This window comes from Leucoraja erinacea, chromosome 25 (assembly GCF_028641065.1).
Source record: "Leucoraja erinacea ecotype New England chromosome 25, Leri_hhj_1, whole genome shotgun sequence".
Taxonomy (NCBI): domain Eukaryota; kingdom Metazoa; phylum Chordata; class Chondrichthyes; order Rajiformes; family Rajidae; genus Leucoraja; species Leucoraja erinaceus.
In genome coordinates, this window is record NC_073401.1 from 22,583,936 (window position 1) to 22,597,511 (window position 13,576).

At 41.6% G+C, this 13,576-nt stretch overlaps 2 protein-coding genes across 2 annotated transcripts; one reads left to right on the forward strand and one right to left on the reverse strand.

Moving 5' to 3' along the window:
* The first annotated feature begins 7 nt into the window (after positions 1-7).
* On the forward strand, positions 8-4,481 carry mrpl40 (mitochondrial ribosomal protein L40). Its single transcript, XM_055655178.1, has 4 exons — positions 8-166; positions 1,033-1,116; positions 2,090-2,245; positions 4,092-4,481. Exons 1-4 carry the CDS (start codon positions 132-134, stop codon positions 4,399-4,401), a joined length of 585 nt encoding a protein of 194 aa, XP_055511153.1. The 5' UTR covers positions 8-131; the 3' UTR covers positions 4,402-4,481.
* A 2,274-nt stretch (positions 4,482-6,755) lies between these two features.
* On the reverse strand, positions 6,756-12,768 carry c25h22orf39 (chromosome 25 C22orf39 homolog). The gene is made up of 3 exons (XM_055655179.1): positions 12,632-12,768; positions 8,770-8,937; positions 6,756-7,162 (listed from the first exon to the last, which is right to left on the reverse strand). Exons 1-3 carry the CDS (start codon positions 12,653-12,655, stop codon positions 7,040-7,042), a joined length of 315 nt encoding a protein of 104 aa, XP_055511154.1. The 5' UTR covers positions 12,656-12,768; the 3' UTR covers positions 6,756-7,039.
* Positions 12,769-13,576: the final 808 nt, after the last annotated feature.

The window sequence follows — 13,576 nt, forward strand, 5'->3', positions numbered from 1 at the left end:
TCCCGAGTGGGACATCATTATGTGGGGAGAAGCCGCTGGTAGTGGTGCGCCGCTTTAAACTGCTCGGGTTGAGTGGGCTGGGTGGAGAAAGGAGTGGCAACGATCTCAAGGTGACTGCGTTCCTGATTAACATGGCATGGATGGTCCAGCCGCTCCACGGCCTGATGTGAGTACTGACCTCGTGGAGAGGCCGTAGCTGGCGGCGTCTGGACCGGGATCGGGGGGTTTAGGGTCGGCTCGGCTGATAGTGACTGGCCTGAGGCGGGACCCGGGCCGAGAGACTGCCTCAAACGGAGCGGATTTGAGGCGACATTAATCCCATGGATAGGTTATATATCTATTAACTGGGGAACCAGCACAAAGCGCCTCGGGAAAACGGTTCCCGGCAGGTAAGTAAGGTCCACGCATTTATATAAAATGCCTTACAGATCCTCGGGGTTCCCAAAACATATTGCCTGAATTAGGTATTGTTTATTACAATATTAAACGTGAACACATATTACATGAATTGATAAACATAATTCTGGTGCTGGAAAGGACACAACGTGCTGGAGTAGCTAAGCGTTTCGGGTAGGGACCTTTCTTCAGCCTGTATCGTGATGATTTGTAGGATATTCCAGTCTCTGCCCAATGACAGTGGAGGCTTAATTATTGAATATATTCAAGAAAGAGGTGGTTTGTTTTTAGATGTTCAGAAAAGCGCCACTGAGGTAAAAGGTGAGCATAGATTTTCATGAGTGGTGGGGCAGGTATGAGGGACTGAATGGCCTATTTATACTTTTGTTTACAGCATTATATGTCCTTATCCATTTGAGAGATGGATTTCTGAATTGAATCTGTTTTGAAGATATGACCCCTAATCGTGCAGCACCTCCCTTAATGCTACACTGGTGTAATTCTAGGTTTGGGGTTTGGGAAGTGCTAAAAGCAACATCCTTTCCAGGCCCAGTCAATGTTTTGATTATAAAAGCACAAGATGAATCTGAGTCTTGTAACTAAAAGCTAGAACTGATTTTGTTTTTTCTCTCACAGATCACGTACAGTGTGGAATGCTTCAGTTCGATCCAGCCACTGGCATACGTCCATGTTGTCACTCAGAGAATCGTTGCCCATGAGGTACAGTATATGATACAAACTTTAGTTTTTTTCATTTTCAGCTGCCTAGATCTCTATGGGAAAACATAGAGTACATTATGAGGATCAGCATCTCTATTGGGTGTGATTTTTATGGTTGCAACAGCATAAAAAACGTAGCTGTGCTGCATTTATCCCAGGTTTCACTTAATTGCTTGCGAGTGCCATTCAAATAATTGAAATATGTAAATTAAAATGTAAATACATCATTATAGAGAAAAGGTACCACTGGCAATGCTGAAAATCTGCAACATAGGGAAATGTGCAACAAGCTGGTGAGAATTTGTGAATGAGTGGGAGGAAAATGTTAACTTTTATTTAAACTGCAAATGTTGGAGATCTAAAATAAAAAAAATGGCCGATAACACCCGGCAAGTCAGAATGTTTCTGGGGGGATAAAACAGACTCGCATTTCTGGCTGAAGACCCTTTGTTGGAATGTCAATTTATCGGTCTCCGTCAGGCCAATTTCAATTGGATTATAACTAAGAGGGGGATCAAGGCAAAATAAATTGCAGCTGTTTCATTTTATAGCAACTATATATACAGTCCATTGAACGGTCAGGCAGGGAGAAAATGTGGATGGAAATTTAAAGTACATAGGAAACATTTAAATAAAAAGGCTGACCTAACTGGATGTGCATCAGAATGTTTTGATCCCTTGGTCCTTTTGACAAGAATTCTTGTATCAAATGTGTTTTCTGGTTTTTTGGAACAAAATTACTCTCCATGATTTTCTCAAGGTTTGATGATTGTTTCTATTAGGTCAGGGAATAAGCCTAAGGAAGACTGCTCATCATCATTGGACTTCTCAATTGCCAGGTTTAAGTGGCAGCAGCAGAAGTTCGGAGTTGGTCTACTCGCCATCATATTGCTTGGTAGAGGAGTCTGGGGAATGAATATGCAGACAGAATTAATCCATACATTTAACAAGTGGGGATAAATTTATTTTGCAGAGCTGAGCCTAAGAAAAAGAAAAAAGTGGATCCCAAAAGGGAGCAGGCAGTGAGAGACCGTTTGAAAAAAAGATTGAAGAAGTTGGAACGTGTTCCTCCAGAGCTGATCCCAATTGAAGATTTTATCACTCCCACAAAGTTCCTTGATGAATCCAGGTCTGTGTGTTCTGAAACATTAGTTGTCAATAGGAAATGTATGCTTTCCCCATTGTTTTCTTTCCACTGTAGGATTTTCATTCCAAACTGCGGGTAAGAATTTATTTTCCATTCTGAATTCTCTTTAGACAATATTGAAATAATGTTGCATTATTTTCGTTATTTATCTTTCAAATGGGAAAAGGGCGATTGGTCCAACCTGTGAGAGAGTGTTAATGGTTCAGGGTAAAGTTGAGCGAAAAGAAAACTAAGGTGAGATAAGAGAGGTGGTTAAAACTAGTGAATACAGGCGATGAGATCAGAGTGAATCCAAGGTTAAGCATGTGTTCATCAGAAAAGACAAGATGTTGATTATACATTTAGCAAGTTTGTAGCAACAAGGAGAGTTTGTATATCAGGTATACCCAAATCGGGACATCTAATGACTGAGCATCAAAATACAAATTGGGATAAGAAGTAGGTTACTTGAACCTAAACCAGCATTTAATGTGGCTTATCTAATTGTAAGCTCAATTCCTTAGTAACCTTTCCTTCTCTTGTTTATCAACCATGTACCAACCTCATTCTTAAATATTCAAAGATCGTGCTTACAGTGCCCTTTTGGCAAAAGAGAGCTCCAAACACTCTTGACCCTCTGAGAGAAATTTCACCTCATCTGTCTCAATTGGTGAGCCCTTTAATTTTAAATAGTGAGCCCAAATTCTGGATTCCCATGGAAGAGAAAACTGTTCCCGCGTTCAACCTTGCAAGAACACTCAGGATCTTGTATTTCAATTGGATTTTCTTTCACTAATCTAAATGCTTGCAGATGTCAGGCCTTCCAATCTTTCATCATTTGACAACCTGTCCAGTTTGGTTGTTGGTCAATTAAATCTCTGGATTACTTTCAGCTCATTTACATTCTTCCATAAAAAAGGAGACATATAGGGTGCACAGTACTCCAAATTTGCTCTTGTTAATATACTCCTTTATCATGCTATTTCTTCAAAAGAACACCAACCAATAGTCAAACATGATTTCCCTCTAAATACCATGTTCATACAATTTGAGCAGTTAGTCCATTTGGATGGAGTTCTTTAGACATTATTGGTTTACTCCCAAATTGACAGATTAACTGGTAATTTTCATATTACTGTTTGTGAAAGCTTGCAGTGTTCATAATGACTACATCAACCCCTAAATCACTTTTGAACATGAGAGACTGCAGATACTAGAATATTGAGCAAAAATACAGACAGATGAAGGAGCTCAGTGGGTCAGGCAGCATCTATGGAGTGAAATGGACAGGTGTTATTTGGATCAAGATCTTTCTTCAAGACACACATTAAAACATCCCAGTTTCCTAAAACACTTGTTACAGTTTGCTTTTTCTTTAAATTATGACATTGGAACACGACAGTGAATTCTTCTCCAGACGTACTGTTATTTAAAGAAATAGATTCTACCTAGACCTGTTGCCTCAGTGGCTGAAAACCAGGTTCAGTCTTGATCTCTGCTGCTACCTGTGTGGAGTTTGCTTGATCTCCCTGTGACCTTGGTACTCCAGTTTACTTTCGCATCCAAAAGATGTGTGGATTAAAGGTTAATCAGCCATTTTTAAATTGTACCTCATGCAGGTATGTGGTAGAATCTGGGGAGTTGAAGGGAATGTTGGGGAATAAAAATGGGTCATGGTAAGATCAGTATAAATGGATGGTTGATGGTTGGGGAGAACCTGGTGGGTCAAGTGACCTGTTTCCGTACAGTTTTCATAATGACTCGTATTAAAGCATAAAGTGAACCTCAAGTACTAATTATGACTATACACATAAAATGCCCTCAATAACATGTTATCTATGGTGCCTAGAGTTCGGGATCTGCCCAAAGTGACAGAGGAAGAGACTGAGCAGCGCGCGCTTCTGATGAAGGAATGGTCACGATATAAGCAGAAGGAACATAAAAAGGAAGCTGAAATGATTCATTCCATGATTGAGGCACAGCAGGAAGCGCTACAGGAACTGCGTGTCGAATCAGAGAACTTGTACCAGGCTGCAATTAAACGGGATCAAGGACTGTTTCCATTGGAGTTACAAGGATGCAGCTATACTCCTCCTATACCTGACTACCAAGCACCTGATGGAAAATACAGAGAAAACACGAAGGTTTATACACAGTGACGTACATGAGAACCTTTCACTTCTACCCTGTTATTCTTTGAACCAGATCTTTTTTAAATAAAGTAAATATTGTCATAAAATGTATAGTACGTTTTTGGGAAATGTACTTCTGATTAACAAGTTTTCAGAAAAGTTGCTATTCCGTCCAATGTTTGTCGATGCTTTTAAAAAAGCAGTGTTAAAAATATACATAAGTAAATGTACCAACAATGTTAATTGGCAACTTAACTGGAATGAAAATCATTAAAAATCTGCACAATTTGGAAATCTAAAACAATTGCCAAAAATGCTAGAAATGCCAGCGGGTCAGAAAAGAGATTTAATTAACATTTCAACTTGAAGCTTGACATGCTAGAGGCAGGAAACATGTTCCCGATGTTGGGGGAGTCCAGAACCAGGGGTCACAGTTTAAGAATAAGGAGTAAGCCATTTAGAACGGAGACGAGGAAACATTTTTTCTCACAGAGAGTGGTGAGTCTGTGGAATTCTCTGCCTCAGAGGACGTTGGAGGCGGGTTCTCTGGATACTTTCAAGAGAGAGCTAGATAGGGCTCTTAAAAATAGGGGATATGGGGGGGAAGGCAGGAACGGGGTACTGATTGGGGATGATCAGACATGATCACTTTAAATGGCGGTGCTGGCTCAAAGAGCAAATGGCTTACTCCTGCGTCTATTGAAGCCAGGTTTGAACTGAGAAAGAGGGAAAATAAATTGGTTTTAAGTTGAAGAAAAGGTGAGGGTTGAACATGTAGGAACAAAGGGAAGATAGACACAAAAATCTGGTGTAACTCAGCGGGCCAGGCATCATCTCTGGAGAGAAGGAATGGGTGACGTTTCAGGTCGCGACCCTTCAGACTGTTAGGGATAAGGGAAACGAGAGATATAGACGGTGATGTGGAGAGATGAACAATGAATGAAAGATGCAAAAAATTAACGATAATAAAGGAAACGGGCCATTGTAAGCTGTTTGTAGGGTGAAAATGAGAAGCTGGTGCGACTTGGATGGGGGAGGAATAGAGAGAGAGGAAATGCCGGGGCTACCTGGTGAGAGAAATCAATATTTATACCACTGGGCTATTCAATGTTCTTTATCTCTCCACATCACCTTCTATATCTCTCGTTTTCCTTATCCCTAACCAGTCTGAAGAAGGATCTCGATCTCGTCACCCATTCCTTCTCTCCGGAGATGCTGCCCGTCTTGCTGAGTTACTCCAGCTTTTTATGTCTATCTTCGGTTTAAACCATCTGCAGTTCCTTCTCACACATTTAGTGCAAGGGAATACCTCTCATAGGGTTACATTGTTCTATGGAGACAGTTAGAGAGAGATCGAAAGGAACACATGCTATAAGATGAGATAAAATAGCCAGCTCTTAGCGCAGCTGGATAACGTAGCAGAAATGGCCATTTCTGATACTGACAGTGAACTATCTGACATTCTAGGAGTTGGGAGTCTGGAAGACTACAATGTGCTTAAATGGAAGATGAGGTGCTGTCCCTTAAACTTGCATTGAACACCATTGTAACTTTGCAAGAGACCATAGACAATTAGTGAAAATTGAGAATTAAAATGGCAGGCAGCAGGAAGTTCTGAGTTGCCTCTGCAGAGTACACATGTACTCCACATAGTAGTTACCCAATCTGAGTTTGGTTTCTCGAATGTGGAGGAAACCACATTGTAAACACCAAATGCAATAAATTAGATTTACTGATTACTGTAAGTGAATTGCTGCTTCATTTGTCAGAATTTCTTTGGTCATTTGACAGTAGGATGGAAAAAACATAAAAGGTCACGAGCTGCATTTCTGGTAGTTGACTGGGAACTTGGCAGAAGGAGGGGTAATGGTGGTGATGGAAAAGTGAATCTTGGGTGTCAAAGAAAGCAATCAATTCAAAATGCTGAAAGGAGCAGGGTAAGAAGATGTGTCCATAGGTGGGAACTATCTGCTGGTGGAAATTGTGAAAGATGAACTTAAATGTAGAAGCACATGGGTTGGAAAATGAGGACCAAGGGAACCTTGCTTTGTTCAGGAGAGGGTGTCAGAGCCAAGAAGTGGACAGAAACAGATTCAGTCAAGGGATCTTCAGTCATTATAATGGGGAAGCCACTATTCAGGAAGGACAGTGTTTTTGAGGCACCTACGTGGAAAGTCTCTTCAATGGATCAAATACAATGAAAATAAAATGGAACGGGAAAATAGAATAAAGTCCCTACAGGAGGCAGAGTGTAAAGAAGTATAGTTGATATTCTCATGATGGCTCTCATTAATATTCAACACATTAAGTTGGTTTGTGTGCCTCATCATTCAGATTTTCTGCAACTGCCACTATAACAAAAGCATTCCAACAACATGATACTCAGATAAATGAGTAGGCTGAGTTTTTCATTATAGAATACGGATCTGAAGGCAAAATTACCTTAAAACCACTTCCTGCACATAGCAATCGCATATCAGTTTGATTCAAGATTGAGGTTGCACCAAATCCAAAAGTGAATCCAGATTTTCAGATGCTATTAAGAACTTAAGATGTTTTGTGATGGATTAGCCTAAATCCAATTTTATAAAGAATCATCATAACAAACGTTGTGGACAGTTATCCCACAATATGATAGTTTAACTCCAGGAGCAGGTAATTTCCATTATTTCTCTTTTCCATCATACAGGGGAAGATGCCATTCAGCTGGTGGATTCTTCCTCATCTCCCAGATTGGATCCCTCTTTTGTTCTTCTAACCTTTTCTTCTCACTATTGCGTAAAGCTTCCTGTAAAATTAAAAACAAACTAACAATTAGAGCCATGTTAACTTTCAACCAGAAACTGCTGCTAAAGCTTTTGTCAAAAGATGCTTATACTGCCTCCTAAAAGAAGGCCTGTGAAGTCTTGCATGGAAGAAATACTCTAGTTGTTATTAAGAGAATCGTCAGTTTATTTAATCAGAGTTAAATTATTTTGTGACAATCCCACCAAACTGTCAGATTTGAGACGATTGAGTGTTATTCATAATAATACCTCTACACATTTTCAATTTGCTGTATTTAAAAGGCATAACACTTTTTTAGTTTTAGTTTTAGAGATACAGCATGGAAACAGGCCCTTCGGCCCACTGAGTCTGCACAAACCAGCGATCCCCGCACAGTAACACTATCCTACACACACTAGGGACAATTTACCCTTATAACAAGCCAATTAACCTACAAACCTGTACTTTAGAGTGTGGGAGGAAACGAAATATCTCGAAGAAAACCCACGCTGAGAACATACACCCATAGTCAGGATCGAACTCGGGTCTCTGGTGCTGTAAGGCAGCACTCTACCGCTGCGCCACCGTGCTGCCCTACTTCATTATAATCATTTTTACAATGAACCCAGAAGGTTTAAAGGACCTCGGGTTAAAAGGCCTGGTTAAGTTAAAGCAAGAGCAGGAAATAAGACCCATGCGAATTGAGAGGATGCATGGGAAGCATTACTTGGTGAACCAAATACCAAAAATCTGGGGTTTCAAACAATGGGATAGCAGATATGTGGGATTCTTTTGTATCTAAATATATATATATATATTTGGATAACCAGCATTATGGTATGTTAATAGAACTTTCTTTTAAATGCAATTGATGGTAATACGTATAAAAGTGAAGATGTTCGCATTGTCCTAAGAGAACACTGTATCAGCATTGTTTTATGACAATTTGAACAATCTTTACACTTATTACCATCAATTGCATTAAAAGATATTTAATCATGACTTTTTCTGTTACTTTAATTCAAATACGTATTATAGAATGGAGTGAGAATCTCCAATGTCACTAAAATCAATTGAGATTTAACTTTGTTCTCTCCAGCTCTCTCATCCCTGTCCTATCCCAATCAACACATTGGATTAAAGCTCACCTCAACTCCATGTACCTGCCACTGTTATTCACCATTACCCTGACCCATCAAAACATAGCAATCTCAGTCTCCTTTAAACATTTGCCCCTCTCAACTTTAATCTATGTCCTCCAGTCTTTGACATTTCCACACTGGCAAAAAGGTTCTGTATATCTCTAATTACCTAGTGTCCATGCCAACCAATGACCATTGATCACCCGTTCGCATTAGCCATCACACTGGGGGCAATTTACAGAGACTGATTAACCTACGAATCCGCACGTCTTTAGGATGTGGGAGAAAATGAGCACCCGGAGAAAATCCACAAGGTCACAAGGAGAACGTCACACAGACAGCACCGGAGGTCAGGGTGGATCCTGGGTCTCTGGCACTGTGAGGCAGCAGATCTACTGCCCAATACTGCGCTGCCCAAGCTTTCACCAAAAATAATCCTGAGAAAAATAAGTGTGCCACAACATGTGTTTTTTTTCAGAATTCTCACCTTAGTTTCTCCAGACTTATATTTTTCCCATTCCCTGCAATTTTTGTAATCTGTTTTCCACTGCTTACATGAGGGGACCTCTCCATAGGTGTAGTAATGATGGAAGCGATTCCTCAGACTCCGACAATGCTTCCATTCACTCCAATAATCATCACACATCCGAGGAGGCTGTAATATGATTGTCAATGCCATGTTAGAGCCAGCTGACAGAAGACAAATGTTCTTAAAAATATCTTATCATAGTAAGAATCCTGCATGTTACTGTTTGACCTTTTTATTATTTAAGCCCAGAAATGAGCATCAGCCATAGCCATCATTCAGTGCCCACTCCTATGCGAGGTGGCTGTATTGTGCTGACTTGCTACACTGCTGCATTATGTGGTGAAGGAGTTTCCACAGTCTTGTTAATTGGCAACGATGATTACAGAATTACAATAAAAAAACAAAAATATTTCCGCCAGATTGATATGTTACTTGAAAGTAGGGATGAACCCATGCCTTTGTTCCTCTGGTAGGAATCTAGGCTTCTGGAGTTCAACACTCCTGTGCACAGTCTGAACTAAGATGCACAATGCTGAGACTGCCACAATAGAAGACTACCACATACTGTATGCCAATATAATATCTAAATGGAACCATGTCATTATTGGCTTTGTGCCTACATGATTGTACTGAGAATACACACCATGTGGATGAAGACTACCCTTGGCACATGCAGTGAATTATTAAACACATCTAAAAATGCATCCAAGTAATATCACATCGTGAGATTTATTAAATACGCAGTTGACTTTTGTAAACATATTGGTCCAAATAATCATGAGAAATGATAGCAATTCCACACCAACATTTCGCCATTTGTCCTGTAATTATCAACACTGCGGGTGTCCTGTGCAGAAGCTGAAAAGCAGAACTTCCACATGGCTCTTTGCTGGGATATTGCCAACTGCACCCCCACTGTTGAATCCAGCGGCATAGTGTGATATCACTTGAATTAGTCTGCACTCACAGTTTAAATCTGGTCCAGAAAAAAGCAGACCCATTATTTTAATGGAGGGAGTTAAGTCTTAAGTAATAAATATTTTACAGCATTTGAAATGTTTATATTCAAAGTGTTCAAATGTTTAATTATTTTGAATGATTTCAATTAATTAAAAATATATATAATTTTAAGTGTTTAAAAAGCTTCTGACTGCCAGCCAGGGCAGTTACGAAATCAATGAGGCAGCTTGTCAGACAGCTAAGCTTTAGCGCATGGTTCACTCAGCAGTCGGGGTTTCTCCAACTGCTTTGTGGGCAGGTTCGAATATAAAGGCATTGCTCAGAGCAAGCTAAATACACGCAAAATGTCATACTGGTAGAAAATATAGTGAGGCCATTTATCGAGCAAGCTGGTGGTGATCACAGGTAGCTCAATGGCCAGAAGTTCCAGCCATTTAAACAACATGCATTTGCATAACAAATTCTGGTACACTGCAATCGAAAATCAATAAATGGTAACTAGTACAAATCTGAACTAAAAGTGAGGATGCTGGATGAAGTTCAGCCTGACGAGCAGCATATTTCCAGCATTTCCTGTTTTTATTCTAGTGTGTTGGCCCAAACATGGGGAAATCTGCACCATTATCAAAATCACTTGGTTAATCTGCGCCACTATATAAGTAACCATCAACCTGAAAAGAAACGTGTTCCCTCTCCCCTGACTCACTACCTGAAGAAGGGTCTTGCCATAGAGGGAGTACAGAGAAGGTTCACCAGACTGATTCCTGGGATGGCAGGACTTTCATATGAAGAAAGACTGGATAGACTCGGCTTGTACTCGCTAGAATTTAGAAGATTGAGGGGGGAATCTTATAGAAACTTACAAAATTCTTAAGGGGTTGGACAGGCTAGATGCAGGAAGATTGTTCCCGATGTTGGGGAAGTCCAGAACAAGGGGTCACAGTTTAAGGATAAGGGAAAGTCTTTTAGGACCGAGATGAGAAAAAAAAATTCACACAGAGAGTGGTGAATCTGTGGAATTCTCTGCCACAGAAAGTAGTTGAGGCCAGTTCATTGGCTATATTTAAGAGGGAGTTAGATATGACCCTTTGGCTAAAGGGATCAGGGGGTATGGAGAGAAGGCAGGTAAGGATACTGAGTTGGATGATCAGCCATGATCATATTAAATGGCGGTGCAGGCTCGTAGGGCCGAATGGCATACTCCTGTACCTATTTTCTATGTTTCTATGTCCCGACCCGTAACGCCATCCATTCCTTCTATCAAGACGTGCTGGCTGTCCCACTGAGTTACTCCAGCATTTTGTGTCTATTCCCGATCCGAAACGTCTCCTATCCATGTTTTTCTCCAGAGATGCTGACTAACCTGCAGAGTTACTCCAGCATGTTGGGTCTACCTCTTGTTAAACCCCAAAACAGATCAGACCCGAATCATCACCCATCCCTTTTCTCCAGAGGTGCTGCCTGTCCCGTTGAGTTACTCCAGCCAGGGGCGGATTAACCATTAAGCAGACTAAGCACGTGCTTAGGGCACCAGGGCCAAAGGGGGCACCACAAAGTTGGGAAAAGGGCGAAAAGAAGAAAAAAACGAATGATGATTTGTAAAAAATTCCGTATCTCCACTTTTTATGTAATTGTTGAAAAGTTAGAAACGGAAATGAGGAGACGAAAGGTGTACACTGAAATAGCAGACAGATTCTCTTGTCTGACAGATGTTCCTAATGCCACCCAACAAGGTGCTAATTCCCAATTATCAGAAAGTGAAAGGTACTCAAAGACTTGTCAGACACTCATTGATGTTTATCCAGATGACATGAACAACACTTTGTCTACAGAGCTTCAGCAGTTCCATTCATATGTTCTTCATAAGTTTAAAACCAACCAAGAAAACATCTTTCACTCACATGGAACTTTACAACACAATTACAGAAGACAAACTAGAGAGTGCCTCTCCAAATGTTGAAATTGCCTTAAGAATATTTTTAACATTAATGGTCACCAACTGCACAACAGAGAGGTCTTTCTCACAACTGAAACGTGTAAAAAACCCAAATAGATCAGTTATGCTTCAAGAAAGACTCGACTCACTGTGTATATTAATAATTCAAGCAGACATTCTGAGAAGTATTAATTTTGAGGATGTTATCAGTGATTTTGCGAAAATGAAATGTAGAAAAATGCCTTTCAGGTCATGAATATTGGAACTTTGATACATTTAACTTGTGAAATATTAAAATAGATGTTGTATTGCATTTTTGTAGAACTTTATGTAGCCCAAGCTTGGCTTAGTTTGTACAGTATATTGTGTTATCATATGAATACATTTTTGTACTGCTGCAACCTGCATTGTATATCTGGTCAGACAGGTCAACAACTAAAATGGACTGGATCAGTGTGGAAAGGAGGGGGGCACCAAGATTGGTCAGTGCTTAGGGCACCAGTGAGCCTTAATCCGCCCCTGACTCCAGCATTCTGTGTCCATCTTCGGTGTAAACCAGCATCCTTCCTACACTTTCCATCAGAGTGACCTGTCTCTTCTATCGTAGTCTGTGATCATGGAGGTGTCAGACCAAGTGACACGAGTGTTTAAGAAGGAACTGCAGATGCTGGAAAATCGAAGGTACACAAAAAAGCTGGAGAAACTCAGCGGGTGCAGCAGCATCTATGGAGCGAAGGAAATAGGCAACGTTTCGGGCCGAAACGTTGCCTATTTCCTTCGCTCCATAGATGCTGCTGCACCCGCTGAGTTTCTCCAGCTTTTTTGTGTACCAAGTGACACGAGTATCCGTGCTCCCCCCCGCGGCAGCGTGACCCTGGAGTTGGTACTGCAACCTCCCGCAGTCGGGAGCCGGGCCACACTTACCCTCCACAGATCAACACTCGCCATCCTCGACCTTCCCTTCTGCACCTCTCCCCGGACATCGGGGTCTGTCAATCACAGCACGTTGCGGAATGAAGACTGACGAATCGGCGCCACACGTCCGAGAGAGGTCCCGCCTCCACGCCGAGACGTCGCTAATTAGCCTATCATTTACATATTCATGAGTGGATCTAGCCAATCGCTGCGAGAATGGGCGGAGTCTGCGCGTGGTAGGTTCCCTGCTGATCCGAAGTTAGACACAAAATGCTGGAGTAACTCAGCGGGACAGGCAGCATCTCTGGGGAAAAACATGGATAGGTGGCCTTTCGGATCAGGATTAGATGCAAAATGCTGGAGTAAGCGGGACAGCCAGCATGCCTGGATAGAAGGAATGGGTGATGTTTCGGGTCGTGACCCTTTTTCAGGTTGAGATTCAGGGGAGAGGGAGGCACAGTCTGAGATTAATGCCCCTGTCCCAGTTAGGAAACCTGAACGGAAACCTCTGGAGACTTTGTGCCCCACCCAAGGGTTCCGTGCGGTTCCCGGAGGTTTTTGTCAGTCTCCCTACCTGCTTCCACTACCTGCAACCTCTGGCAACCACCTGCAACCGCACGGAAACCTTGGGTGGGGTGCAAAGTGTCCAGAGGTTTCCGCTCAGGTTTCCTAAGTGGGACAGGGGCATAAGGAGCAGCGGGAGAGGATGTCGCAGAACTCTCGTCGGAGAGAGGAGGGAACTTCTTCAGAGTAGGCACACCTTGAGGAGATTTTGCAGTGAAAGCAGACGTAATGTGTAGAGAGGAACTGCACATGCTGGTTTACACCGAAGATAGACACAAATTGCTGGAGTAACTCAGCGGGACGGGCTGCATCTCGGGATAGAAGCAGGTCTGGTGAAGGGTCTCAACCCGAAACAACACACTTCTATCCAGAGATGCTGCCTGTTTCGCT

What these genes read in the sequence shown, in the direction of transcription:
- mrpl40 (XM_055655178.1), top strand. Translation starts at nt 132, where the DNA reads ATGGCATGGATGGTCCAGCCGCTCCACGGCCTGAT. An exon ending in CAGCCGCTCCACGGCCTGAT is followed by an intron (nt 167 to 1,032) that starts GTGAGTACTGAC and finishes TTTCTCTCACAG; the next exon opens with ATCACGTACAGTGTGGAATG. An exon ending in AAGTTCCTTGATGAATCCAG is followed by an intron (nt 2,246 to 4,091) that starts GTCTGTGTGTTC and finishes TATGGTGCCTAG; the next exon opens with AGTTCGGGATCTGCCCAAAG.
- c25h22orf39 (XM_055655179.1), bottom strand. Translation starts at nt 12,655, where the DNA reads ATGGCGAGTGTTGATCTGTGGAGG. An exon ending in CGAGTGTTGATCTGTGGAGG is followed by an intron (nt 8,938 to 12,631) that starts GTAAGTGTGGCC and finishes ATCATATTACAG; the next exon opens with CCTCCTCGGATGTGTGATGA. An exon ending in ATAAGTCTGGAGAAACTAAG is followed by an intron (nt 7,163 to 8,769) that starts GTGAGAATTCTG and finishes TTAATTTTACAG; the next exon opens with GAAGCTTTACGCAATAGTGA.